Source organism: Hylaeus volcanicus, chromosome 1 (assembly GCF_026283585.1).
Source record: "Hylaeus volcanicus isolate JK05 chromosome 1, UHH_iyHylVolc1.0_haploid, whole genome shotgun sequence".
Classification (NCBI taxonomy): Eukaryota; Metazoa; Arthropoda; class Insecta; order Hymenoptera; family Colletidae; genus Hylaeus; species Hylaeus volcanicus.
In genome coordinates this window covers 32,820,343-32,846,529 of record NC_071976.1, presented here as the reverse complement: position 1 = coordinate 32,846,529, position 26,187 = coordinate 32,820,343, and the positions used below count along the sequence as shown (strand labels likewise).

Below are 26,187 nucleotides of genomic sequence, written 5' to 3'. Positions count from 1 at the left end.
TATTATTATTATTATTATTATTATTATTATTATTATTATTATTATTAAGGTGTACCTAAAGTTTTTTTTTCATTTCTCTTCTTTCTTTCTGTGTTCTGTTTCGACGAATGTTTAAACTGGATGAAAGTAATTAAGTTTTATTTTATGTATATGTACCATTTTTTTTTAAATTGATGAGAAATTTATTTTTATTTTAATTTGAATCTTTATTAAATGTGAATATGTTACTTAGTACGATCATGGATTTTGAATCATTAGAATTCAATCACTGAACAATAGAATAAAATTCATTTACATTTCCTAATATTTATATAAATAATACACAACGATAATATTATTTGAATAATTATTTCCATTGAATCAATAATGCCGACTATAGTCGGCACCCATAACGAAACGGTTAAATAAATCATATAAATTACAAAAATAAAATTTTTTTCTACTTTGGATCTCTTCGGCACAGTCGGATCGTTTAATTCTGCCACACGCCACATTTCGTACTTACCTAAGATTTTAAACAAAATTTTTAAATGAAATATAAACGGATAACATATACGAAAAGTATCACGACACACGAGAGTCGTTTCCTCCCTTGTGTCAATATAATAAATTTGGTGAAAACATAGACGAAACGCAAACACCGTTTTTTTTATAATGAAGAACCAAGAACAAAATGAAAGACGGTGGTAAAATAGACACAAAGAGACAGAAAGTAGAGAAAGAGGGTAACGGGTGTGTTCGTGAAGGGCGAGTGGCGACGAGGCGAAGAGAAACACAATCGGAGCGCATAAATTGGGGACGACACAAAACGCACAATGGTTTTAATGATTCGAATGTTAACATGTACATTTCATGGTTTGCTGGTTGGAAAAATGACGTGAAAACGAAAATAACAGAGGATCCGAAACAATTTCTCCTTTAAAGTTTATAATTAATTTTCTCATTTATTTTACATTTCCTGGGCTTTTATCCGTTCACGTAGCGTGAAAATGTTATCGCACTGCGACATGGGAATTCCTTAGATTCCTTAAATATCTCGAAATGAGATTCTTTCTTAAATTGATAGTGACACGCGGTATCGTTGTATTCAAATTTCCACTTGTAAATTTTAAACGAACGCTCCAGATTTATTTCGCCCATGAATTATTAATTTCATGTACATTTTATTCTACATTACCTCTCGGGCACTGTATAATGCACCAAGATTTTATCGAAACTCTAAGGAAATTGCTGGAGAAAGAATTTATTTCACATGTGTCGCTTACAATAGCTACAAATGAAAAAATAAAAATAACGCTCAGCCAGTAGGATGTTTTATTAAAGCATACTATTTGAATATATTATTCAGTTTCTTATTAAAATTGCGAGTAAGGAACACGAATGAAAAATTGTTAAAAATAATCCATAACCGAAAATTTTTTAACCTAGTTTTGTAGTTGGACTCAATTAAATTGAAATGGAAGTAAATATTTATTGGAAGTAAATTTATCTTATAAATAACGTTATTCGATTTAATAAGCGATGATGTAGCTCCTAAGGCTTTTTATGCTACATTAGAATAACTTTGATACAAGTAGTTATTGTATAAGATAGTTCTAATTAGTCTCCAAATTAAATTCAGTATGAATAGAATTATCGTAGATAACAATTTTTATCTTTAGTTGAAGGTGAACCACACGAGCGAACTACTCACAGTGAACCATCACTGGTAGTCACATGAAATTATGAAATCAAACAATTTTAAGTGTAACTTTAATAATGTTCCTAAAAATTCTTTCTCCTCGTGGAAAAATTTATAAAGTAAAATAGTTAATAAGTACCTATAAAATAGTTAAAAAAAAAAAAAAAAAAAAAAAAAAACTAATGCAAAGAAAACATGTCCACAATCGTAAGGCAATAATTTCAACATGTGTGCTGAATTTCCTTCGAACATCCACTGGCTTTGGCATATACCATTGCTCGCGAACATCCGGTTACACAAGTCTGTTCCAAGAAAATTGACATGGTGTCGTCAATATTCCATGTTAACATTCGACTGTACAAGGCAACATACACGCGGGCGCACATATACACAAGATAGATACACACAGACGCTTGCACACACATATAGAGTTTGGTAGGAAGTAGATTAGGTTTTGAGCTCTCTCGAGTCCCTCGAGAGGATCTGCCTCAGAACGAAAACTTACATAGTCCTCCTACCTTGGAGGTCTTGGCGTAGGTCGCTGCAGCTCTTCCCGGCTTTCGCATTAGCCTGGCCGACGTTAGTTCGATGTCGCATGGTGGCGGATGTGCCGGTTACGACTGGTCCTGGCCCAGGACTCGGGGTACGCGACGCGGATGGCAGCCCGAGGAGGGAGTCAAGGACGTCCTCCAGGGTCGTGGAACCGGGGCTCGGTTTGTTCCGCAGAAGAGCTGCCGTCGCCATCGCCTCGTCCGAATCGCTCTGGCCCGATCCTAATCGGTTTCATGCAGGGGTCAAGAAAGAGACAGAGACGTCCGCGTCATCCTCTTGGCCTCGAACGTTCGTTCGTTTTAACGTGTCGTCCTGTCTATGATCGCGTCTCGCGATCAATTCTTTTTTTTTTTTTCTGCCTGCTTCGCGGGGATACTCGAGGCCCATTCGAATGTGCTTCAAGTAGCTGCCGATTAGGTGAACCGTGCAACGGGAAATAACGATGCTTTCCAACAAACGATACGTCGATTTCGATTTCGTTGCGACGAGCAACGATCGGTAACGGAGGTTCTTTGGGAATATGTCTTTGCAAATTAGTTTTTATACGTACGGGAGCAAGAATAAAGCAGCATGGTCGGGTACTAAGGAAGATGAGAAAGCTGACAGCGACAAGCTACACGGTATCGTACGGATAACTGACATTTCTTTTATTATAGACCGATTGTTGTGAGACATCCGGATGATACTGTTCTCCCTCTGCGCCATTGAAAGCCTGTAAGCTTTGCAATTTTTTTCCTTTTCTTCCCTTGGAGCCGGTTTTCAACTACTAATAGCAACAGCAGTATTGATTTATTAGCTGATTTATGTAAACACAGGCTGCACCACAGGAGTTTCGATAGCTTTGTAGTCTACATATACGCATGTCTTCCATTTTTATTCTTTCTAAAGCTTCACTATACTAATAATAAAATTTAGTAGCAATAAAATAGGATATACTACAAATATATATATATATTATAATATATATAATTTATATAAAATATAAAATATATATTATATATAATATTTATATATAAATTATAAATTATATAAATTATATAAATATATAAATATATAAATATAAATATAAATATATATATATATATATATTTGTATTATATCCTATTTTATTGCTACTAAATTTTATTATTGCTATAGCGAAGATTTAGAAAGAATAAAGTAGGAAGATACGAGCACATGTAGACTATAAAGGTATGGAAACTCCTGTGGTGTTTCATATTCATTTTTACATGAATTTTTGTCCACATCAAATCGGGATGCATAAAGACTTCTGTGACTGATTGCATACCAAGCGTATCTTGATTTCAAATGATTTAAAAAAAAAAACAAAGAAAAAACCAACTTTTCTACTTAACAGAGTGAACAACTTATGTTTGCAATCGTCGTCCAAACAACTCGTAAATATTATCAACAAACGAAAGGCTAGTGTCGCGGATGGTGAAATAGAAATAATCGCAGGAACTGTACACGATACGTGGCAGAGGGATGCATAATGTAAATCGCAATTACTCAAACGCTCGATGCACATTTCGTTAAAAAGCAATGGGTATCCTTATAACTGTTGCATAGGAATCGATCGCTACTTGAAGCATTTTTACTGAAAGCACGCGTGCGAGAGTCGACGTACGTGAAAAGGTCGAAAAACCCCTCAGCCGACCATCAACGTTCTAGGGTGCTCGTCATGTGTTTCGTTGGGGTGTTAGTCAAGGATCCTCTTTACGCGCCACTTTTTCGGTAGACGTCTATTACGATCTCTCTCGCTCGTTTCGCCGCACCGAGAGCTACACAAAACTCCCACGTTGCTAATGCTATCGCGAATAGAACGTCCAAGTTAACCCTCTATAGCACGATGGGCCCAAATGGGAACAGGACATCGATACATTTGGGACATCTAACAGCTGTATAGATTCAGTTACTCATGGGTTAAATCGAATATTGATTAATTCATAAATATTTAACGCTAGAACTAACCAGCTGGTCACTTAGCTCTATCGCATGATAAGAGAGGACATCCAAATCGAGAAAGGTACATGAATATTTTGTTGTAAAGTTAAGCCAGGAAGTTTTACAAGGTTTGGGACAGTTAACAATGCTCTATTAATTCAGCTTCTCGCGGATTAACTCGATTATTAATTAATTTACAAATTTACAACGCTAGAGCTATCCAATTAGAAAGACGGTAGATACGATTCTTGTAAAATTAACCGATGAAAGCTTACAGAATTTACTAATTCTTGATTAATTAATTAATTCATGATTATGTGACACTAGAACTACCAAGTTTGTAAATTATGTGTTCATATAGGGACATCGAACATCTCCACAGACTCTATCACTTACAGTTTATCTTAAAAATTGATTAATTCGTGAATATGTAACGCTACTACTACAAAGAACCAGCTGCTTAATTTGATCTACGTATTTCGTGCATCTTTCTAAAATTATTCTTTAGAGACTCAAGGCCCTCAACGGCATCCCGTTTACTTGCAGTATTTCATCAACAAATGGCGCCCATTGGTAATGCCCGTTTCCAACACCCTCAACGAAATCCACGGATTTACAGCAACTTCGACGTTACTCCACGCAGATGTCCTTACCTCGATCAGGTCGAAACGGTGAGTCACGGGCCGCGGACTCGTCTGAAGTGTCTTTAGAACGTCGACGATTGCCGTAAAGATCGCTCGAAACGGAGGATTCGTTCCCTCCTTTCCAGACAAAACCCGTAACGAGCACCCTCCCGGTTTCCGTCTCAGCGAAAGTTGCGGAACAAGACTCGAGCAAACTTCAAGCACACCGTTTCGCGGAACTCGAGACAAAGAAAGACGACAAACGTTCGACGAGACTCTCGTGTTGACCTGTTCGCTGGTTCCTCAGGTGTCATCGAGGAATCAGTGATCATAGATCACGTTTAGCCCAAACGCTGTCGCGAAGGTACAAGCACCTCTCTCGGACTTCTTCGTGCGTGGATACTTGGATGTACGAGAGGAGGGAACCGTGAACGAACCAATACCAAAAAAAAAGAAAAGAAAAAGAAAAACAAAAGAATAGAAAATAGAGGGAGGATAGGGAGAGGGGTATCGTAGACGTCCACGATTTTTCTTCACCTGTCGTCTACTTGTCTACAATGTCTACGGTGTGTACTTTCTACGTGCAACAGCTACATCTACCAGACGCTCGGTCGCGCTAGCCTAGTTCTACCGAGCGACATATACTTTCTCACGAAGCTCATGAAAGCGCAGAAGGCAAAAACGAAGATGGACTCGGCTTTGAACTCGGCGTTTACCAGATATTTATGGAGGAATAGGGTGGGCTAGGAAAGGGGCAGCCTCGTTCTCTCTCTTTTTTTTTTTTTATTTTGCCAGAAGGAATACCGATGAAACGGTTTCCTTTTTGTTTTACGCTCTATTTCCATGCTGAAAGTATCGGCTTCGGCGGATACGCGCATTCGCGCTGATGCAGAAGCTACGGAGGAGGGAAAAATAAAAATCGAGAGACAAAGTTGACCGGCTGGGAACGGGGAGGAGGGCGGAGAAAAATGGAAAAGAACGAAAGACGAAAGCTGGCGAAACAAATACAGCACTTACCGTGACGACACAAGCAGAGCGCATCAACCAAATTAATCGATACGCGTACGTATGTATACTTGACTAGAGTGATACTGCAAATAGGGGTGCTAGGGTGAGGTGCTAGAATCAACCATCGATCGTGGTGGTAGGGTCCATACGCTTTGCGATTTATCGTATGACGAGTCGCGAGAACAGTTGCGGCCAGGATTCTTCATACGTGTGTAGTTTAACAAGGTTAACGAGATCCCTGAGCTGGTGGTTTGGGCTTGGAAAATTGATAGGGATGAAACTAGCTGATAGAGTTATCGTTTAGGCTGATAGCGTTCAATTGAAATAGATTATAGAAGGATGGCAAGGATTGATGCTAAACTGAGATCAGGTATTTTATTTATGGCGCATAATTTATTATGAAAATAAAAGTATTTAATTCTAATTTCAATTAATACTTTTGTATTCACGTAGTGGCTTTATTTTGGCCATAAATATATAGCTTGTGTATGGAACAGTGATATATGGACGAGAACAGATGTTTGGATTATTGTCTAGGTTTACAGTGTAATTAGTAGTACATGTCATCTGATATCGTTCAATAGGAGTGACTTGAATTATGGAATAGAGTTGATGTCAGAGTTTAGGGATCTCATTCAACTTGACAAAGTATAACCACCTGTCTTATGCCTTATGATAATCATTCGTGCCTAACTACCAAATATATTCATAATTAATGAAAGATCACTGAATATTCTTATGACTATCAAACCACGGTGTTAATCTCCGTATCGCAAGAGTCCTAGACGTTTAAATTAGGTCTCTAAAATGTAAGTGGCAATAGTTGCGCGTATGGCCCCTACTAAAACGGGAAGATACTAGAGACAGAAAAGAATTGGATTCGAATAGAGGCAGAGAACGTGAAAGATTATCATAGAAGAAATGCTTGAACGTAGGAGAAAGGAACGTCAACGCAAACAACACAAAGGGTAATGACAATAATTTATTGTTGTCAAAGGATAATTACGCTCTACAAAGAAATGATAAATCGTTGGTGTGTCCGAACAATAAGTACGGAATTACTTAAGAAAGGCAAAAGCACCGGCACGCAGAACCGTCCGGTACGAAAGAGAGACAGAGATAGAGACAGATAAAGTGTACGCGTGTATACGTGTATGGGTGTATAGTGTGCATTTACGGAAGAGACGCGAAATGGAAACAGAAACGAATGACTCCTTGAGTGATCGATCGTGGCGGATGCAACTTTCACGTATCGTGGGCTCAAGGTGCGACGAGCAAACAGAAAGAAAGTGGTAAGTAAAGAAGAGAGAAATAAAAGAAAGAGAAACGCAGAAATAACTTAAGAGTACGCTTGTGCTTACCGACGGTTCTGCGAACACTGCACTCGTAATTAAATGAGTAACAATAATAATGGCATAATAATCATAATAATAACAATGATGATAATAATCATAATTAATAATAATAATTAATAATTAATAATAATAATTAATAATAATGATAATAATAATAGTAATAATAATATCAACGCGCTTTGCAAGTAATAATGAAACGGTGTTGTGTATACGAATCGTACGTAAGTGTTTCTTCGTATGTATGCATAGAGAGAGAGAGAGAGAGAAAGAGATATTTGTAAATTTATATATACGTATAGACCGAGCTAACTACAGATAAAATATAAACGCGGACAACTTTACATTAAACATACATGAACGCAAAAAAGTAAGACTACTCGGGGTAAAAGTAGAGGAGACTAAATTTGAGAGGGTAGTTTCGCACAAAGATACGCGGAGAGCAGGAGGGTGGGAACGTATACTCTGGGAGCAAAGAGAGGAGATTGGTGGGGGGCCTTCGTGGGGGTCTTCCAACGACGAGGGGGGCGATCGTAACAAAGTAACAAAGTTTACTACAAAATAGTCACGTGACGAAAAATTAAAAAAAAAAAAAAGAAGAACTCGTAATCGTGGTGTTCGTTTGCGCGTGTGTGTAAACGTGTTCAGGCGTGTAAAAACGAACGAGGCTTACAAAAAATCGACCAGGAGGTCTCTCCACGCGTCCCGGTTACCCTCGAAGAAACGACGGACGAACGACGTCGAGAGACCGCCCGTGGAATGACGAAATATATGCGGAAAACGTTGACCAGAATCCAGTAATGTAGATGGCAGTCGAAGGCTCCATCTACATTTATATTCTCATTTTTCTTTGCGATTTTACGCTTGCTTCTGGATTCAGCATCGACGTTCAACGAAGAATTTCAAGAAAGAGCGTGTGTAGAAAATTGTGCGGCTTCTTTCCAGCTTTGAATTACCTTCCTGGTGTGTGCTTGATCTCAGAGATGGGACAAAATTTTGGCGTACATAACATAATTTGCGTAAATGACAAATAGGTTTTGCTTAGTTATCTGTTCGATCAAAATTACGATCAAGTTACATGGTAATTTTGTAACAACAGTTCATTCAAATAACTGTTCAATGAAATAATCGTTGCGAATAGAATAGCTACACAAAGTTTCTATTCGTGTTCCATTGTTCGAATGAAATTTTGCCCATCTTTGTGCTTGAGTTTCGTTACGGTAACCAAAGTGTAAGGCACGGGGAATTGATCCAGACCCTCGAGCAGTTCCGATATTGTGGTTCGACGTTCCGCGAGTGGACAAGCTGACGAAAACGATAAACGCGTTGAAGAGATAGCGCAGGTGGGCGTACACCTCTAATCTCGAACACTGCGATTTTAAATAGAAAGCTGCGATTCACGGAAGGGTTGTGTCTTTACAAACACAATAACGTAACGCGAATACTTGTCAGAAAATATCTACTTTATCGTACAACATTAACAATCCTTTATAAATTACATTCGTATGTTTCACCAACTTGTACTAAATTCTATTGAATATTCCGATAAGAGAATTTCGATTTAATAACGAATAACGTAATCACTCTCTGGAAGGCAACTTTGTTTTCGACTCACGTGTTGTACAATGCAAGAAAGAAGCGACCAAGTGCGTAAAGAGGCAGCGCAATAGCGAGAACCGTGAAAAAGTGTATATAGTATAAAGAGTGCAAAAAGCTGCGTATACAATTTACAAGGGCGATCTTCCAACGTTTCGATCAATTGTCACGATTTTTCGACGCTTTCGTGCGGCTCGTAGAAAGATAAAAGTGTACGCAGTTTATTTAAACATATATTTATATATAAATGTACACACGGGAGTGTACACTTCGAAGTAACTTATTTATAATTTCAACAAGGTACAAAAATAATTTCTCTTTCAAACGTGATTCGCGATACAAGAAACGCGCGCGTAGAACGTAATAGTAGTCACGTGGAAACGGTGAGATGACGAGGTTCGTGACGTAACACGTTGCAAGATTTGGAAACGATCCCAAACAAAAGTGGCGAGCGATTACAAACGTAAGCGACGTGGCAGACCAGTCTCGAAAGCACGTCAAAGGAAGCTCTTCCAAGAAGATCGTTCACCGCTCCCTGCCAATTTCCAAGAAAAATCGACCGTGATTTGTAAATAGTTCCGACGGACTTGCACAGTGGCGAGCGAAAACGTGGATTGGACGGAAAGAACACAGAAAGGATTTTTAACGATAATGTCCGATATGTTTATTACACCCTGGGAGTTAAATAACTGATGAAATTGATTTTAACAGTCGGAAGATATCGAAGAACGTCCCTAAAAATTACCTAATCTCTCGACGAAGCTTTCTCTCACCTGAACGTAGCGTCGCTAATTTCCTATCCTCGTTCTTTCGACCCCTTGAGGCACTAACCGATTAAATCTTTACAAATGTATTTCAAATTGATTATATTTTAATTCTCGCTACTTTATCATCGCAAACCACGTGTTCTCTGACACATTTATTCCACGCGTACAATAATCTGTACACGTCAGTAATTTTTCGTGCGTTAAGGGGTCAAGAGTAAATCGAAGCTACAAGCGCTCTTCTGAAAGAACAATTGCTGTAATTTACTAAACCGTAACTTCGTAGAACTCTTCAATTAGACAGAACCGAACGGTGATTCCCATTTATGAGTGACACAAGTGGTCGCTAGTTCGCTCGAAAGCGGAGTAGGTAGTAATTTCCACGTGGAACGTGAATTCTATACTTTTCATCGTATCATTAAGAGAGTGTAATCAATGAATAGACGATATTGTTGCGATGAAAACGAGCCCAAACACGGCCTCGTTCGGTCAAATTTTTATAGTTCGATTTTACAGTTGATAAGTAAAAGTGGTCAGAATGGGTTCGTGTTTGGAGTTATTTTCATCAGGAAATTCTCACCGGTGCATCGATAACGCTCTCGCAAAGGTACAATGGAAAATACACGGTCTGTCTAAAAAGAAACCGAACTTTTGCTATTAAAAGAAAAAAGTACAAGTAAAGTTTTTACACACACGTTCATTTACTCAAAATATTCACCCTCTGCGTCAATACAGCGTGTAGAGAGCGCGTAATTAACATTTCGAAGGACCTTTGCAGCTGCTGTTTTGGTATCCCGTTTAGTACGGCGGTTACAGCGGCCTGGATCTCCGAAATATTGCTATAATGTGTCCCTTTTATTGGAATTGGCATTGTTACCTTGGATCATTCGCTCTACTCGCCTGATCTGTCTCCCTGCGATTATTTTCTTTCCCCAAAATTGAAAATTCCAATGTAAGGGACACATTATAGCAACATTTCGGAGATTCAGGCTGCTGTAACCGCCGTACTAAACGGGCTACCAAAACAGTAGCTGCAAAGGTCCTTCGAAATGTTAATTACGCGGTCTACACGCTGTATTGACCCAGAGGGTGATGATTTTGAGTAAATGAACGTGTGTGTAAAAACTTGACTTGTACTTTTTTCTTTTAATAGCAAAAGTTTGATTTCTTTTTAGACAGACCGTGTATAAAAATTCCAAGTTTCATTAACGGATGAGCCATTCCATCACTTTCAGCCGTCCTCGATTCAATCCCTCATCGAATCCAGCGTACCAATTTGTTACTCGGCAGGGCCGACACCGTGGTCTGAAAACGATAGATTTGTCACGCCTAAACCGTGGATAAAGCCACGAAGAATCATCCCGAGAGGCGAATCGCCTTCGTCAGCTTGGGCCTAGCGAATCGACCGCGTCGGAGGAACGACGCGGCGAAGAGTCGTCTGGTAACAAGGGAACGCGACCGTGCGTGTGTTTTTCGTTGCTGGAGGTTCGCGATCGTGGGTGTTGACTCGATCGTTCACGTTTGTTTTTGGCTTTCCGCTAGGCGAGCAGCAACTCACCGCGGTGATGGCGTTGCTGTTGCTGCGGTTGCTGTTGATGGTGTAGCTGACGGTGATGGTGATGGGGATGGGGATGGTGGTGGTGATAATTGAGCGACGATGACGGCGACGGACAGAGACTGCTGCCTCCGCCTAGTTGCTGCTGTTGCTGTTGTAGCTGGCCGTCGTCGCGGGTGGGCGTCAAATCCAAGAACAGACCGGAAGTCGCGGAGTCGATGCAACTGCAGGACTCAGTGCCCGTGGCGTTGCAGCCTGGACAGCAGTCGGTCTCCGTGGCCAAACTCATCGGTGTCTCCGGTGAGTCCACGGGTCTTGTGCCAACGAACGAGCTCTCCATCCAACACAGCTTCACGCTCCCTTCGAGGAGAAGTTTCGTTTCATTAGACACATCATGTACCAGTCGTCGGCCGACGTTCTGGGCGGCTTCTGTTACGATTCCGCGACACTTCGCAACGATTCGTCGACAAACAGAGAACGTGGCGATACCAAGTATCGGAGAGCTACGTTTACCGTGATGCGCGACTTTATCGAGCTAGATTCGGAGAATGTAGAATGTACATCGTCGTAGGGTACGTTTTCTATCGCGAATCGTTACCACGTTCGCGCCGCGTCGATCGATTATTCTCTCTCGAAGCAACGCGACACGCATCGGAGATTAATTCGTATTAGTGAAGCTCTAATACGGAAAATATTAATTACAAACGCAAACAAGCTGACGTTGCAGAGGCTCGTATTGTGCAGCCTTACACATTCGGCACACGCACACGTTAGTGACAGATTGCACGTCACAGCACAGACAGTTAGTAATGCTCGGTAGCGAGACAAAGCGTTGGTCACACGTCACACGTCACACGTTTCCAGTGAGGCGCGTCCGTCGACGAGGATTGCTGTTCAAGTGTTCACGCTTTACCTGCCCGCCCATTTTAGGCGCTATTGGAAATCGGGTATAACGAAAGGATAAAATACTAATTTTATTAAACAAAAGTTTTCACTTTATGTCTAAATATCATGAGCAAGCTGTGATTTTGTTTTCAGGTGCACCAGTTTGAAGAAATCTTGCTCACCGCAAATCAAGCGGACACCCAAGCCATCGGCTGTTGTGACGAAATGAATTGACCTTTTTTTTTAAACAAAAATTCGTTTATAGTTCTTTAAGACATACTTTGTAATATATTTACATTTCATTCAGAAAAATTATTATTTAATACCTTAAAAACACACAAGAAATTGTCCGTTTCCGTTTTCCTGACTGCGACTAACCCCTTAAGAGAACAGGCTCCCGACAGGTAAAGTGTTAATGCATCGTCGACGAACGGCGCATGAACGTGTCCATGTGTGTGTGTATGTGTGTGTGTGAGTGAAGTGACCGCCAGCCACGTGTTATCTTGACGTTGTTCTCTCGATGTTTGTTTTAATTTTGTCTTAAGGTCGGCCGAGTGGCGAATAAGTTCGCTTGCACCGAAAAGCGTACGGAGACAGAGGGGTGATTTAAACTTCAGGGTAATCTATTTCGGTGCCACGACGACCACAGGGGCTACAAGGCTATCGAAATAGCAACCAGTCGCCTCTGCATACTTTGGGCGAGACTCCCGTGATTAAAGACAAAGGTAGCCAACGAAGAAGCGACAGAGGTCGCGCAGAGTCGAGGAAAAAGTTGCGAGTTCCGAGGTCCTTCTGGTCTTTCGTTGCTCGACCATTTTCCCTCCTTTCACCCTTGGCTCGACCTCGTCGCGAATCTATGCTCTGAGAAATACGATTTAGTGTCAAGGTTGTCGAATGCGTTTCAGGAACCGTGGCAATCTTGCTTCGATAGACCCGCCACGAACGATCGCAGGGGAGCTCTTCCATTGCAGAGTCTCTGGATATGGCCTGTTTCGCATCCTATCTTTTCAACCCTCTATTGCAAATTTATTTTGTAATTTGAAACAGTTTCTTTCTTTTTTCTTCTTTTTTTTTTGGATTCATTTTATGTTTACAGTAAAGAAGATTACAAATTCAGCCGCAGAAGTTACACAAAATATATCGAATATTTTACTCGGATCGCAAAGAAAGTAATATCTTATCTTCCAAGAACATTTTCTTGAATATATCGCGGACCTCTAAGAATTAACTGACCCAAGCTTCTCTGGACCCCTTGGTGCTCCCAATCCAGAAGATAATGATACACGATCATCGGAATATCCTGCAAACTCTTTCGAGGACATCGCTGTCAGAACCGTAATTCTACTTATCGGGGTTAGAACAAAAGATCGTAGGATTTTTCGAATGTTTGATTGTTATCAAAATGGCAGTGATTTGACCGAATAACCTCATTTTTCGAATTTACAAGTTGTCGTTTTTTCTTACCAAAATAGTACATTTTCATCAGACAAAAATATTTCTTCGTCTATTCAGCAGATTTAAACATCCTCGATTTTTAAATATATTTTTGAAAAACTTTATATATTAAATTCAATACTTTTACCGTAAAATTGGGCTTTGTTTCACTGCATTTAAATCTTGAAAAAAAATTCTTCAATTTCGGTTATGGCAACTACGTTGATTCTTTTCGAAGCAAATGTATTCCTTAGAAAAAGGTAACAAAGAATAATAAGATAACACGTGTACTTAGAAGAAGAGATGCCACCGTCACTGTGTCGGCATCAATCGCAAAGGGCAAAAAGTAAGCATAAATAATTAAATATACAAGAATTGTTTTGAAATTTCACTGGAAAAAAAAAACCACTACGAACTTTTGTTCCAACGCAACACACGAGTGCTCGCATTCCCACCAAAGGGGATGAATTTCGAAAGTCTCTGGAAGGAGGGACGCTCCTCGAAATGGAAAAGATGCCGGTAGCGTAAACGAGGGAACAGCGATACTCTGAAAAGATACGGCGGTATTGCGAGCACGTTCAAGTGCAGCATTCGCAGAATGAATGGGGGAGGCACAGCGCGTGTGTACGAGGATCCTAGTTTTCTCATCGTGAAAGGCTTGATTCTTTGAATGGGAGGTGGAGGCCCCGCTTTGAAAGCAATTTTCGTTAGTAAACAGGACGTTGAAACAGAGACAGCGAGTTTGGTAGTGCTTTGAACCGGCGACAGAAACGAGTAGAACAACAGAGAGGAAAGATAACTATTTTACAAACATTCCGTTGGAACGAGAATATATGTAAATATATACATGGTGTCCCACGCAACTGGAACAGGTTGTACCTCCTAAACAGTTGGGAGTAGAAAAAGATGTCATAAGTGAAAGTTGAATGGTATCGGGTGGTGCGTAGCATGCAATGTAATTTTACGCACTTTGGTGAGCAAAACCCTAGGGTTCGAATAAATCTGAAGTTTGCCGATATGTTTGTCTCGTTTCTTCTGTTGAACATTTTCCAAAGAAGAAAACGAGACAAACACATCGGCAAACTTCAGATTTATTCCAAGTCTACGGTTTTGCCCATCGCTGCTTTTCTGCACCAGTCCATCAAAAACATGCAACTGCACTTTTTTATAAATGGAAACTTATATCTTTGACGACACAGATCAATGCAGTTTCTTGTGCTCTACATAAAAGTACCAACATACTTATCCCCTAAACTTGTTCGTTAAGAAGTTATCGAAGGTAAAGTTATCTGCATTGTTTCACCTTTAAGATATTAGATAGGAGGTAGAATAAGAAAATAAATGTAACAAGGACGAAACTATTATACGTTGAAAATGTAAATTTTATATAATGTTACAGGAAAAGTGTAAACGGTCCATTAGGACCACACTATAAATAAAGATAATTGAATTGAATAAGTTACGCATTTTAAATAAATGAACGAACGAATGAATATTAGATCTGATACCATTTAACTTTCGCTTATGACAACCTTTTCTACTCCCAACCGTTTAGAAGACAGTCTGTTCTATTAGGTGGGACATCCTGTATACATATATATAAACGTATGTATCAAGAGACAAACAGTAGAGGAAAGGCGTCTAGGCCGCAGAGCGGATGCAGAGACATAGAGAACACCATCAAGATGGAAAACTCAAAATTACCTTTCTCGTAGAGAGTAAAAGTGGTGATGGTTGTGGTGGTGGTGGTGGTGGGATGTTTTTTGGCATGGGTTGTTTAGTGCTCACCTCTGGGGCTGGTTGACCTTGCTCCGCCCCTGTCATCCCAGTCTTCGGGTCGAGGGCGAGGCGAGAGCCTGCCACCTCCAGCAACCTCCTGACCGCTTTGCACGTAGTGCACAATGGCCGAGGTTACCTCCTTTATCGAGTTCCTTACTTCTAGCTGCTGATTCGTTGTCTGCTGCTGCTGCTGCTGTTGTTGTTGCTGCTGCTGCTGTTGCTGCTGTTGCTGCTGCAGAAGAGAATGATAGGTTTATTCCTTCGTCACAATTCAGTCTCACGCTGTGTGCGAATGTGAGTTTGTCAAGATGTGAATCTGTGTTTGGTACGTGTTACTTTGATGATTAATTGTTGTCGACAATAGGGGGATATTAACCCTTTGCGCTCGAGAGGTGACTCTCAGTCACACGTTAACGCGATGCAGTAACCCGAGAGGTGATTCTCGGTCACCAAGCCTTGGTTTGACGTAAATCAACCAGCAATAATATTTGCGTAAGTTTAATTTCATTAGAACTCGAAGTGTCGATAAAACAATTGTCGAAGTGGTAAGGGTGGTCTGATTTTCAAATCTCAAATTAGAAATCTCATGTTTGAAGTCAACCTAAGCTTAGCATTTCTGGCAATAGACTGCTAAGAAAGCATCTAGAGATTTTTGCATTTCGAGATTTTTTCTTTCAAGGAAATGAACGAATGCGTTTATCTGATTTCCTCGTTTGTACGACGTTTGAATGCATCTTGAGGATACAGACAAATATTTGTTATTCATCTGTATATGTATGGATTAAAAATTACGTTACACGTGGTTTATTAAGGAGCCATTTTTTAGAAGTGCAATTACCTTTGCAACGATCTGAGCTTTAAGAATGAGGATATTGAAATTTCCTTTAGCTAAGATCACTCTAAAAATAACTGATTTCAGTCATCAAGATTAATATTTATATCCCGTGAGTCCAATGGCAATTATTAATGTGCCTGAAATTTATTCAAAAGACCCTTGGAAGTCTGAACCGTATTGACTATTGGTAATGAAACAGCGTGTAACACAGTTAATGGAACGGTTTGCACAGTATGTGAAGCTATTAAAATATTCAAATACGGTAAACACCTCGAGGCAAACTCCAGTGATGTGCTCATTTATTTCCCGCAAACATGTTTCCCTCGGCGGGTTGCAAGGCCGCAGTTAGTCGATTACTTACATTACTTGCATTATCGAACATTGCGGTTTATCGAATTCCGTTACCTACAATTACAACCCAGCTGGTCTCAAGTTTCCGTTCGTCCTATACCTAAATATCCTATTTTCAGTCTTTGTGTAATTCACAATTTCTTCAATTTTAAATAGAATGCGTATAGGCGCGTCATATGCTTAAAAATATATATAAAATTTGTACGTATATATTTCACATATTTCGCTTTAAAATTGAAAATATATTTCTAAACAACTTTTTCATTATTTCAAATAATTCGTTTATGATTTTGCGAATAAAAATACTTTTAACACAAATTTCTCTTACAAAAATAATGTGCTCCGAGCTTGATACTTTAGCATAACAAAACGATAGATAAATACTTATGCTTAACACTTTCGCTGCGGATGACGCACATGTGCGTCCAACTGAAAATATATGGTTGTTTTTATTATTTTTCAGTTTTCATTTGTTTTGTTCGGTAATCATATTATATATAAAATAAGTTAGCACAGATATCTGTTTTTTTTTTTCAAAATAATCATATTAGAACATTTGTAAGAAATTTTTCATGAAAAAAATATCTCGATTGCAGCTCCCAGCGAACGGCTACTTATTTTCGTCTGCAGCGAAACTGTTAAACTGCGGTTATAAATGATTAAATGTAAAGGCATGTAATTAATGTCTACATCTGATACATAAAAATATGTTTGCGTTAACCGAAATGCGAGTATTCCAAATGAACCCTGGTCTGAGTAAACTCAGTCCAAGTTTTAATCGTAGTCGATTAGTACGTTCGCAACTCGACGGGCACAGAGGTGGCGGATTTGAGTGAAATCCGCTTGGGTAATTCAACCTCGCAGAAGGGCGCATCGAGTAACAGTCAATTTGTCGCGGGTTGCAAAGGCCACGAGACGCCAGGACCAGGATTTCTGCCAGAATTTCTAATTATAGAAGCCTCGTAGCATTTGCGCGCTGTCTGCGCAAATTAAAAATAAATTGGACAAAGAGGAAAGAGGAAAGCGAGGAGAACGTGGGCGAGGCAGGGGTCAGCCATGGCCGCGACCGGTTCGAGGTCAAACTTTGCTTTCAAAATTTGCAAACAATTCGAAACGAGCCCGACCGCGGAGCCTTTCATATGTTGCCGTGCAATTGTTTCATTAGAGGTCGAGAAATGAACAGGAAATTATAGCGTTTTCAGTGATAATGGAGGAGTTGAAACGTTGAAAGGTTTTTCAAAGGGGGCTTTAGGATTTGTTTTATAATAGCTAGATTGCACGTTTCATGCGTTTATGACGTACAATAATATAGAAAATGTACACAACATATACGTTTATGTATGCTCGAGTCTAATAATAATAAAACTCGTTTGTTCGTATAGTCGTGATGGATATATTAATACAAACATGTAGTACAAATTATATAAATCAGATGCATTCCATTACATTAAGAAACAAAATTCTGAAGACCCTTTTAAGAAACCCTTTATTGAAATAAAGATAAATGAAAATGATATCGAATTCATTATGTCTGACAATCTCACAACGATAGATAAAAAAAGAAATATTAGAAAATTTTAGTTACACCTTATTTCATAATGAATATTTATCACATTGTTATTTTATTTATGAAACATTTCTGATAATAACAAAGAGACATCGAAAGTCGTGCATGATTGGAAAAACGTTCAGGATAATTTAATTCAGCAGTTTTTATTTGAACATCGAATGAAAATTCAAAGTGTTGGGAGTGATACGTCGACTCTCTTGTAACTTTTGCCGTGTCAGTTATTAATTGAAAAAGTTTCGAACAGAAGATACCGAGATTCGTGAGAACTTTAAGAACATGTGAGAAGTTTCCCACTGTACCGTTTAAATTTGTCTAATTGCACCCTTCTCGTTGTCATTGCAGAGAATTTAAAATTTCTTTGGCATAATTGTTTGGCACGCACGGAAGAGTCGCATGGAATGCCTAAAACGAAATAGACTTGGGATGCCCCATATATATATATATATAAAAAAAAAAGAACATTTTCAAATTCAATCTTATTTTATTGAGGCAACAAAATAAACAAATTACAGAGCATAAAAGAAATATCTAATTTAGAAATTATACGTGCACCTACGCCTAATCTAATAAGTAGCCTTAACACTTTATTTGAAGTTTGTGTACCTTCGAGCTGATAAATCGCATATCATTCAATTATAATCATTTTGGTCGTTGTATCACTTTACACTTCTTTTGTTCAAGAAAATATTAATTTCGTTTAAAGACATTATTTAACATAATTTTCTATTATGCACTATTTATAATAGAAATTTATAATAGAAATATAATTATTACCACGTTAGAAAAATGCCAATGGTAATTCTTCTTGAGGTAAAGAATATGTATTGCTTGTCAAGATAATTAAAACAATATAAATAATTGTATATTCTATACTAGAAGGATTCAGCAGCATTCCTTGGAGTTAAAAGATACGATATATTCTGTCGCTATTATTTCTACTAATGCTACTACAATTATTATATCCTTGTCACGGTTGCAATAATTAAAATGATTAAATTATTATTATATGATATATCAAAACATTTTCTTTAAGATCGATAAAATAACATGCTATCGATCAAGTGGACGCTATTGTCTCTTTCGTTGTTCGAGCGTAGCTGATTCCCCGGAAACGTTAAAACACGTAATCTCCCTAATGGCCTCGCGCAGTGTGGTTATCGCAAAAATAAAATACTTCTCGGTACTCACTCGTCTCCTCTCAACTAACCTTGTTTGCTGCTTGCAACTGGGGAAGAATACCCTGAGCAAGACGTTCGGCCGGTGTTCGAGGATTTGTTAATCGTTCCTGCGAACGCCAACCCAAATATGGCTGTCGATGATTGAACGACGACCTCGCCGAACTTGCTGGCGAACTTCCGGCGCTGTTCAGCAGACTGGTGCTCCATCTCGAGAATACAGGTGGCGTAGGACTTGGACTTAGAAGGGCACCTAAACACACGTTCGAAGGAAACTGTTCAATAACAGAAATATTCGTGGACAAAGTTGCATCTACATAGAAATTAACACTTTATTTACCGGGAGCCTATTTATAGGCTTTTTAATTGCATTATTTAGTTATTCGAATTTATTTGCTGCGTTGATGGCTGTCTATGAAAAATCATTTACTTTAAGTAATCTTTGCAGCAGTGTAGTTTAATAAAAATCCTTTAATCGCAGACATTAGAATAATTATGAAATGAAGTAACGCGTTATTTGAAGAAAACTGTTTCGTTTCAAATCGTATCATTTTAAAAGTTACGAACACTGACGCGAACAGCCTGCATAATCTCTTGCTTAAGGCCTAGAATATATAGCGATATCACATTGGAATCTTGGCTCGTTTTACAGGCTGTGATCGTTACACGATCCGTCTTTGAAATCGATTACAGTAGCAGACTTTGATCGACGGTTTTGTAAGCCGAGCGATATGTTGCCGGGGTAGCTTTCAACGATGGCATGAAAGCTCGTCTATTGTCCAGCACCGATAGCGAGTGCACACATAGTGTTTATATTGAACGTAATACATTTTGACAATGCCCAACTTTCTATTGTTCATTTAGAACAAAAATAATGTAAAATGTATAGAATTTAAAGCAGTTATTTCACATATACAAAATGTTCCATTTAAGTAATAAGCAGTTTATTGTCAGCCTTTGAAAAGCATTGACAAGTTATTAATAATGCACAACTTTCTACTGTTTTGATGTAGCCTATTATTTATATATGTTAGAATAAAATTATATAATAGTAAATATTTTCTATTCGTTGTTTTCAAATTTCTTTGATTATGTCTTTTACTAACGCATAACCTAAACCTAACCCAACATCATTTTGACACAATACCCATTATCACGAAATTTAAAACTCTTCGAAATTAGTGGCAACGAATTAAGAATCGAATCTAACGAAACAGTCGTTCAGACGAAAAAGATTGAGAAACACTGGCTTAAATTAAAATCCATCCTGTCTCCGCAATTGAGCAACGGGTGCGTTGTAAATCTCGTAATTAGGGCTCTCCCTTAACAAATTGTCTCCTCTCGTTAGAAGCGTCCTTGAACGTTCCCCAGCTACCCCAGGAATCAACCCTTCCGCGGTAACCCGACGTGGGCGTGGGTTCGCTTCAGCGTGTCCCCTCGGCTCTGGTCTGCGCCAGACGAGCGACGGGGGCTCGAATTAATCGTGTTAACGTGCCCGACTAAATTTATTAGACGCTTTCTATTAGCCGTTGCTCGTGGTCCACGGCGAATATCAGCAACTGTATCGCTCAGAGAGACGCGGAGACGCGCAGAAATGAAATTGGCTGACACCTCGTTTCGCCGAGCGCTAATTTCGGACGCTCCTTGTCTTTTTACGAGAGCAGAGACGCGAGCATGTTTCGTTGATATCGTGCCATTTACCGCGGATCGTTTTTTAGTCACTCGATCGAGCAATCTCTGACCCGACAGTCTTTTTTTAAATTTCTTAATCGGTTTTTTTAAATGAGTTTCCTGGTTTCAAAGTTAAACGAAAATTAAATAAATTTTTCTCCGTAAAACCGAACAAAAAACAAAAAAAAGAAGAAATGAAAAATACTTAATATTTGACCTCCTAATTTTCATCCCTTAAGGGACCATTTTTTTCTTCGGAGTTTAACAAATATTTCTACCAAATGAAATGAAAAGAATTGAAAATTGACGAATAACCGTTTATATGAAAAGTTTGTTAGGGCGATGGAACAGAAAACTTGAATAGTGTATTTTGAAGCGATGCGAGAGCATCGATGCTCGCATTTTCGAGCGTGACCCGGAGTCACGTGGCGTCCCAGCAATGTTTTCCCGCCTCGACAAAGGCACGGGTCGTTTGAGGGTGTCACAGAACGGGATGGTATTTACCTGTAGTCGGCTGCCTATTGGAAGACGACGAAAGGGACGAGAGGGAAGTGGTTTTCGAGCCCAGAGCACGCCATCCTCCGTGCTGCGACGCGTCGGAGTGCCTCTTCAACCGGAAACCATCGCGAGCCGCGGGAGAGTTCTTGTACCAATCGGGAACGTTCAGTCGTTGCAGAGATCTTTGTACTCGGAGCTCGTGCTCGCTGGGTACCCGTTCGCCAATCTTCTGCAACTCGTTCTCCGGCGGCTGTAACAAAAAACCAGAATACATACATCAGCGACGAGCTATAATAGATTTCACCTGGAACGCTTCGTCGCAGTTAATTTCAGCGATGCTTGATTTCAAGCGAGAATTTTTATAGGAAATTGGAGTGACGGTACACCCTCCCACTCCCGTGATGTTTGTATTCGTTAGTAGTGGCTGGTTTTAGTCTCAAGAACATGGATAAATAATCAATTTTTTTTAAATGAAATTGTTCGTTGGTTATGTAATACTCTTGATATAATAATATATGTAGAATCAATGAAAGTGGAGTTGCGTGATGTTGCTGAGACATAATGAAATAAAGTTTAATAAAAAGATAAAAATAATATGTTAGAACGGAATACGGTACGTCTTTATGGTTCGGTTATAAAATAGAAATTATAATTGAATGAAAATAACGAGCATGGGAGGTACAGAATGAAATAAGAAAAGCTAGGACTTATTCATGCCGAATAATTACCACCTCTACATAGGCAAATACCTCGAAATCAAATTTCCAGCAAGAATGATGCGAAAGTGCTGGAGATTTGCATACAACGATAGAATTATTAATGGTAATTTCCCCTTTTATTTCACGAAACACTCGTTAAACGTATCCTACAAAATATTAAACGTGAGAACCCCGCTGTGCACTCTGCGACTTCTACGTTACGCAATTCTCGATGTGCGTTTTGTAACGTAATCATCGTACACTGACGGGATTCCTTTCTCATAATTATTATTGGCAAAAGCAACATCGAATGCATCACGTTCACTCGATATAACCTGTACTGTAACTAGTATAGCAACTTTTTGTAGTATATAAATTAAAAAGTACCTTCTTTGAACAACAAGTGTAATACATTTTATAAGAATGTATTCATAATATATTGTTGATAACTTTTGATAATAAACATTGAAAAATAATACATTTTATGTTAATATTTGTAATATACGAATTGATAAGTATCTAGTTTGAATAAATATTTAATGCGTTCTAACAAGATTAGAATCGTTTAGATTATAAGTTAAAAAGGACATTTAATAATAACAATGAAAAATGAATATATTTTAATAACATTCGATATTGCGAGCTAAAAAAAATAATATATTATACAAAAAAGATCAACAGCACATGTAAGTAATTGTTCTATAAATTAACATTGGCTACAACTACTTTCTAAATGAACACATGTAAAGTATTTAAAATGATAGATGGTTCGAATAGGTTTATCTATCTTTATTAATGCATCTACTATTCTTTATCATGTTCGTAAACGTAAATCAGTTTCAGATATCAATCAGTATTCAGTACTCACTGTTTACTAACATAATAAAGGTGTACACGTGAATCAGTACACGAAGGTGTGTTTCTGCGTAGCAATAATTGAGCAAACTTTTAATTGAAATAACTTGTAAACTAACAATTTTCATGCACCGTATTGAAATAATATTTCGCAGAGGGGTGAACAAGTGCATCGGTTGGTGCACACAAAAGAGCGTTCTATTTTCTTTTTTAATGCAGGTGCACTTTTCAACTGTTAACGGTGCGCAAAAATTTATAAAAAGTAACGTAGCGAAATGCCACGTTCGTGACCATTTTACTTTGCCTTGTGACATTTTCTTCCATCCATGACCGTTTTAAAAATACAACGCGTATGGAACAATTTACTGCGATAAACTTTTAAAATAGTATTTGACAGTAATATCCGACTTGATGAATAGTGAAAATAACAAGGTATTTTTTTTTGTCATGTAAATTTACCGTAAATTTTATATTAAAAATACAAAGTTGCAATGGTCTGTTTTGTGCTTCAGATTGTAAAATAAAAATATTGCATTTGTTGAAATTAAACTTGTTATTAAAAACATTATTTGATGTATTTTATATAGCATCTATTATTTACGGTTGTATTTGAAATATCGCGTGTTTACATTTTTCATCACTCTGATTATTTGCTTCTCAGAAATGTTGCTTTCTATTTTAAATATTATTTCATATGAATCACGTGTCATCTATTATTAGAAATGGTATTTGAAGAATTTTTCATCTAAATATCACCCAACTCTACTTTCACGCTTCACAATTTTTGTTCCCGACATTAAGCATTACTTTAATGAAATCAATCTAACCAGTTATTGAGAATAGGGTCTGAAATATTCTTTTCTCTTCGCTTTATCCAGCTGTGGATGAAAGTATGGTGAACTGGCTGAAATAGTCGGTGCGCACTCATTGGAAACCACTCGCCGGGAGAATAACCGCTTAAAAGCATTTTCCAATGTCATGGAGCTCGCACATGTAAGCAGACGCGCCGTATGGAAAATGATCGATCAATTTTCCTGGTTGAAACGCAGGGGCGGACTTGTTCTGGCTGGCGATGAGGTAATCAAAAGGTACGTGGCGTTGAAGGTCGAATGAAAGGCAGAAAGAAACCGTTGACTGAACTCGCGTGTAGGAAGTCGGCGAAAACAGAGTCACTTGAACCGTGAAGATCGTAATTTCTCGTTTCAAGTCTCGCATTTAATTTGATTTTAATTCCGAAAACCATTTCTGAATCGAACAATCGGAGTACTGAAAAATTAATTTGTAGTGATATAATATCTTCCAATCTATTTATTTTCAATAATACGTGATGTTTAATTTAGATAATATAATATTTAAAATAGGAAGCAATAATTCTTATGTGAACAGTCAGAGTTGAGTAAAATTTAAAGGAAAAATTCTGCAAATACTATTTTTAATATAGGAAGTAACAATTCTGAGGTAAACGATAATTTTACAGCTCCATTAATCGTCAAGAAATAGGAATAAATATTGAAATCTCATGTTCACGTGCATCGATTCTACAATTACTGTAGAATTACAATTATTGGAGGTTAAAACAACCATTTTGGTTCCCAGTAAAATGAGTTACAACAATTCAAAGTTACGAGGTGTGCACGAACCTGAAACGCTAAGCCTTCGATATAAATTCTCAACATACTGCGAAGGTATGAACAATTAATTGATTTTTTAATCAGCTAACACCTTTTTTAAAAATTAATTAAAATATCTTGTTGCACGATGGTTCAAGGACGGCTCAGTTGAAATTTCTTTAGATGAACGGTTTGTGCAATCGATATCCAAGGATTCAAAGAGTGACATTCGATACAATTGATGCGTAAACATTTGCAAATAAATTAATCGCGATATTTTGATAAATTCAGGTTACACGGCTAGAAACCTACTTCGACGTTCCATAAGTAAATATCTTCGGAAGAGAAATGTAATTTAAAAATAACTTGAAGAATAGTTTTAAAAGACTAATTGCAGTATTTATATAAATACTTATATACTTATTCGAATAGATACATAACGATGCGAAATTGGACAATAATAACGGATCACCTAATTTCTGAAATTTTCATGTACAAGATCTATATTTCGAAATGCTCGCGCACGTTTGACTTTGGGAACATCCGACAGAAAAGAAATAAAACTCGCGAAGCGCGCGGCATCGAGGCGCCACAAAGCTTTCGATGTTAAAGTTGACCTATTTTAAGCATTGTTTTCAACATTGAACGATTTTGAAACATACGCAGTTGTAGATATTTCTAGTCGATTATATTACAAAATTTGTCGTACGGTACGCTTCGTGTATTTTTGAATAATTATCAATTTATTCATAAATAAGAAAAGACATTGTACAGTGTAGAATTAATTGATGTCCTTTAGCGAGCTTAATTATTTTCGGAGGCGAATAATTCGTACACGGTATACTACCTAATTAATATAATCAAAAATAACACTACTAAATTGCTCCTTATGCTCGATAATTTTTATACAAGCAACAAGGAAAGTGGATCAGTCTTTTGATTAATAGAGCAACATGTACTTGGAATATTTACTTGAAAAATTTAATTCGAATAACAAATGACGAATAAAACCAACGAACTACAATTTATTCGCGAGGTATATTTTATTGAATTCAAATTTTATTTTCGTATTGCACAATACCTAACTCTATAATTAAAACTTACATGTTTGGTCTACAAGTGTCGAATAGAAAATTATTAGCAAACGAGGTAGATGGACCTTCTAATCAATAAAGCAGCATGTATGTAATATTTACGTAACAAATTGTATTTGAAGACATCTTATTCCTACAACAGACGATAAATAGCAATTTAGTCGTAACATTTATTCGATTGAATTTAATGTTTAGTTCGGTATTGTGAAATATTTAATTCCACAATCGAAACTCTAATAATTATTCCACGAGTATCGAAGAAAAAATGATTAATGTTTTATTTGTTATTCGAGATTCTTATTCAGATGAGAACTCGGCCCATCTGTTCAAGGAAGTTGAACGCACGATCACGCGCTCCTTAATGCCGTTGTCTGTACGCAGAGAAATGCGTAACGATTAGTTCTGAAGTCTCGCATGAGATTTCCATATTGCATACAAAGATGTTAACGGGACCTAACGCCGAGAACGATAGATAGAGGGAAAGCGTGGCTGGCTTACGCACGTTGCTCCTTTAACAACGTTCCAACAACGATTTCAGCACCATCTGCGTGCCGTGCTCTTCTGGGAACGGAGTTTCAGTGAATGGCAAAAACTATACTCGATGTATGAACGCGCGTCGGCGTCGCGGGTCGCAGTTTGAATTAGTTGCTTTAAACA

At 38.2% G+C, this 26,187-nt stretch overlaps 1 protein-coding gene and 1 long non-coding RNA gene across 11 annotated transcripts in view; one reads left to right on the top strand and one right to left on the bottom strand.

Moving 5' to 3' along the window:
- Positions 1-26,187, bottom strand: part of LOC128881572 (uncharacterized) — a 101,928-nt gene that overhangs the window by 7,970 nt on the left and 67,771 nt on the right. For 4 of the 10 annotated variants that reach the window (XM_054132811.1, XM_054133034.1, XM_054133359.1 and 1 more), the window contains 5 exons: positions 21,280-21,523; positions 19,137-19,357; positions 15,183-15,405; positions 11,079-11,435; positions 2,200-2,454 (listed from right to left, as the gene is read on the bottom strand). In XM_054132811.1, the coding sequence (XP_053988786.1) occupies positions 2,200-2,454; positions 11,079-11,435; positions 15,183-15,405; positions 19,137-19,357; positions 21,280-21,523 (1,300 nt within the window). The other 6 variants (XM_054133441.1, XM_054133273.1, XM_054132963.1 and 3 more) reach the window with 5 other exon arrangements.
- Positions 11,445-12,198, top strand: LOC128884447 (uncharacterized). The gene is made up of 2 exons (XR_008459395.1): positions 11,445-12,022; positions 12,114-12,198. It is a non-coding gene; the product is annotated as an uncharacterized LOC128884447 (long non-coding RNA).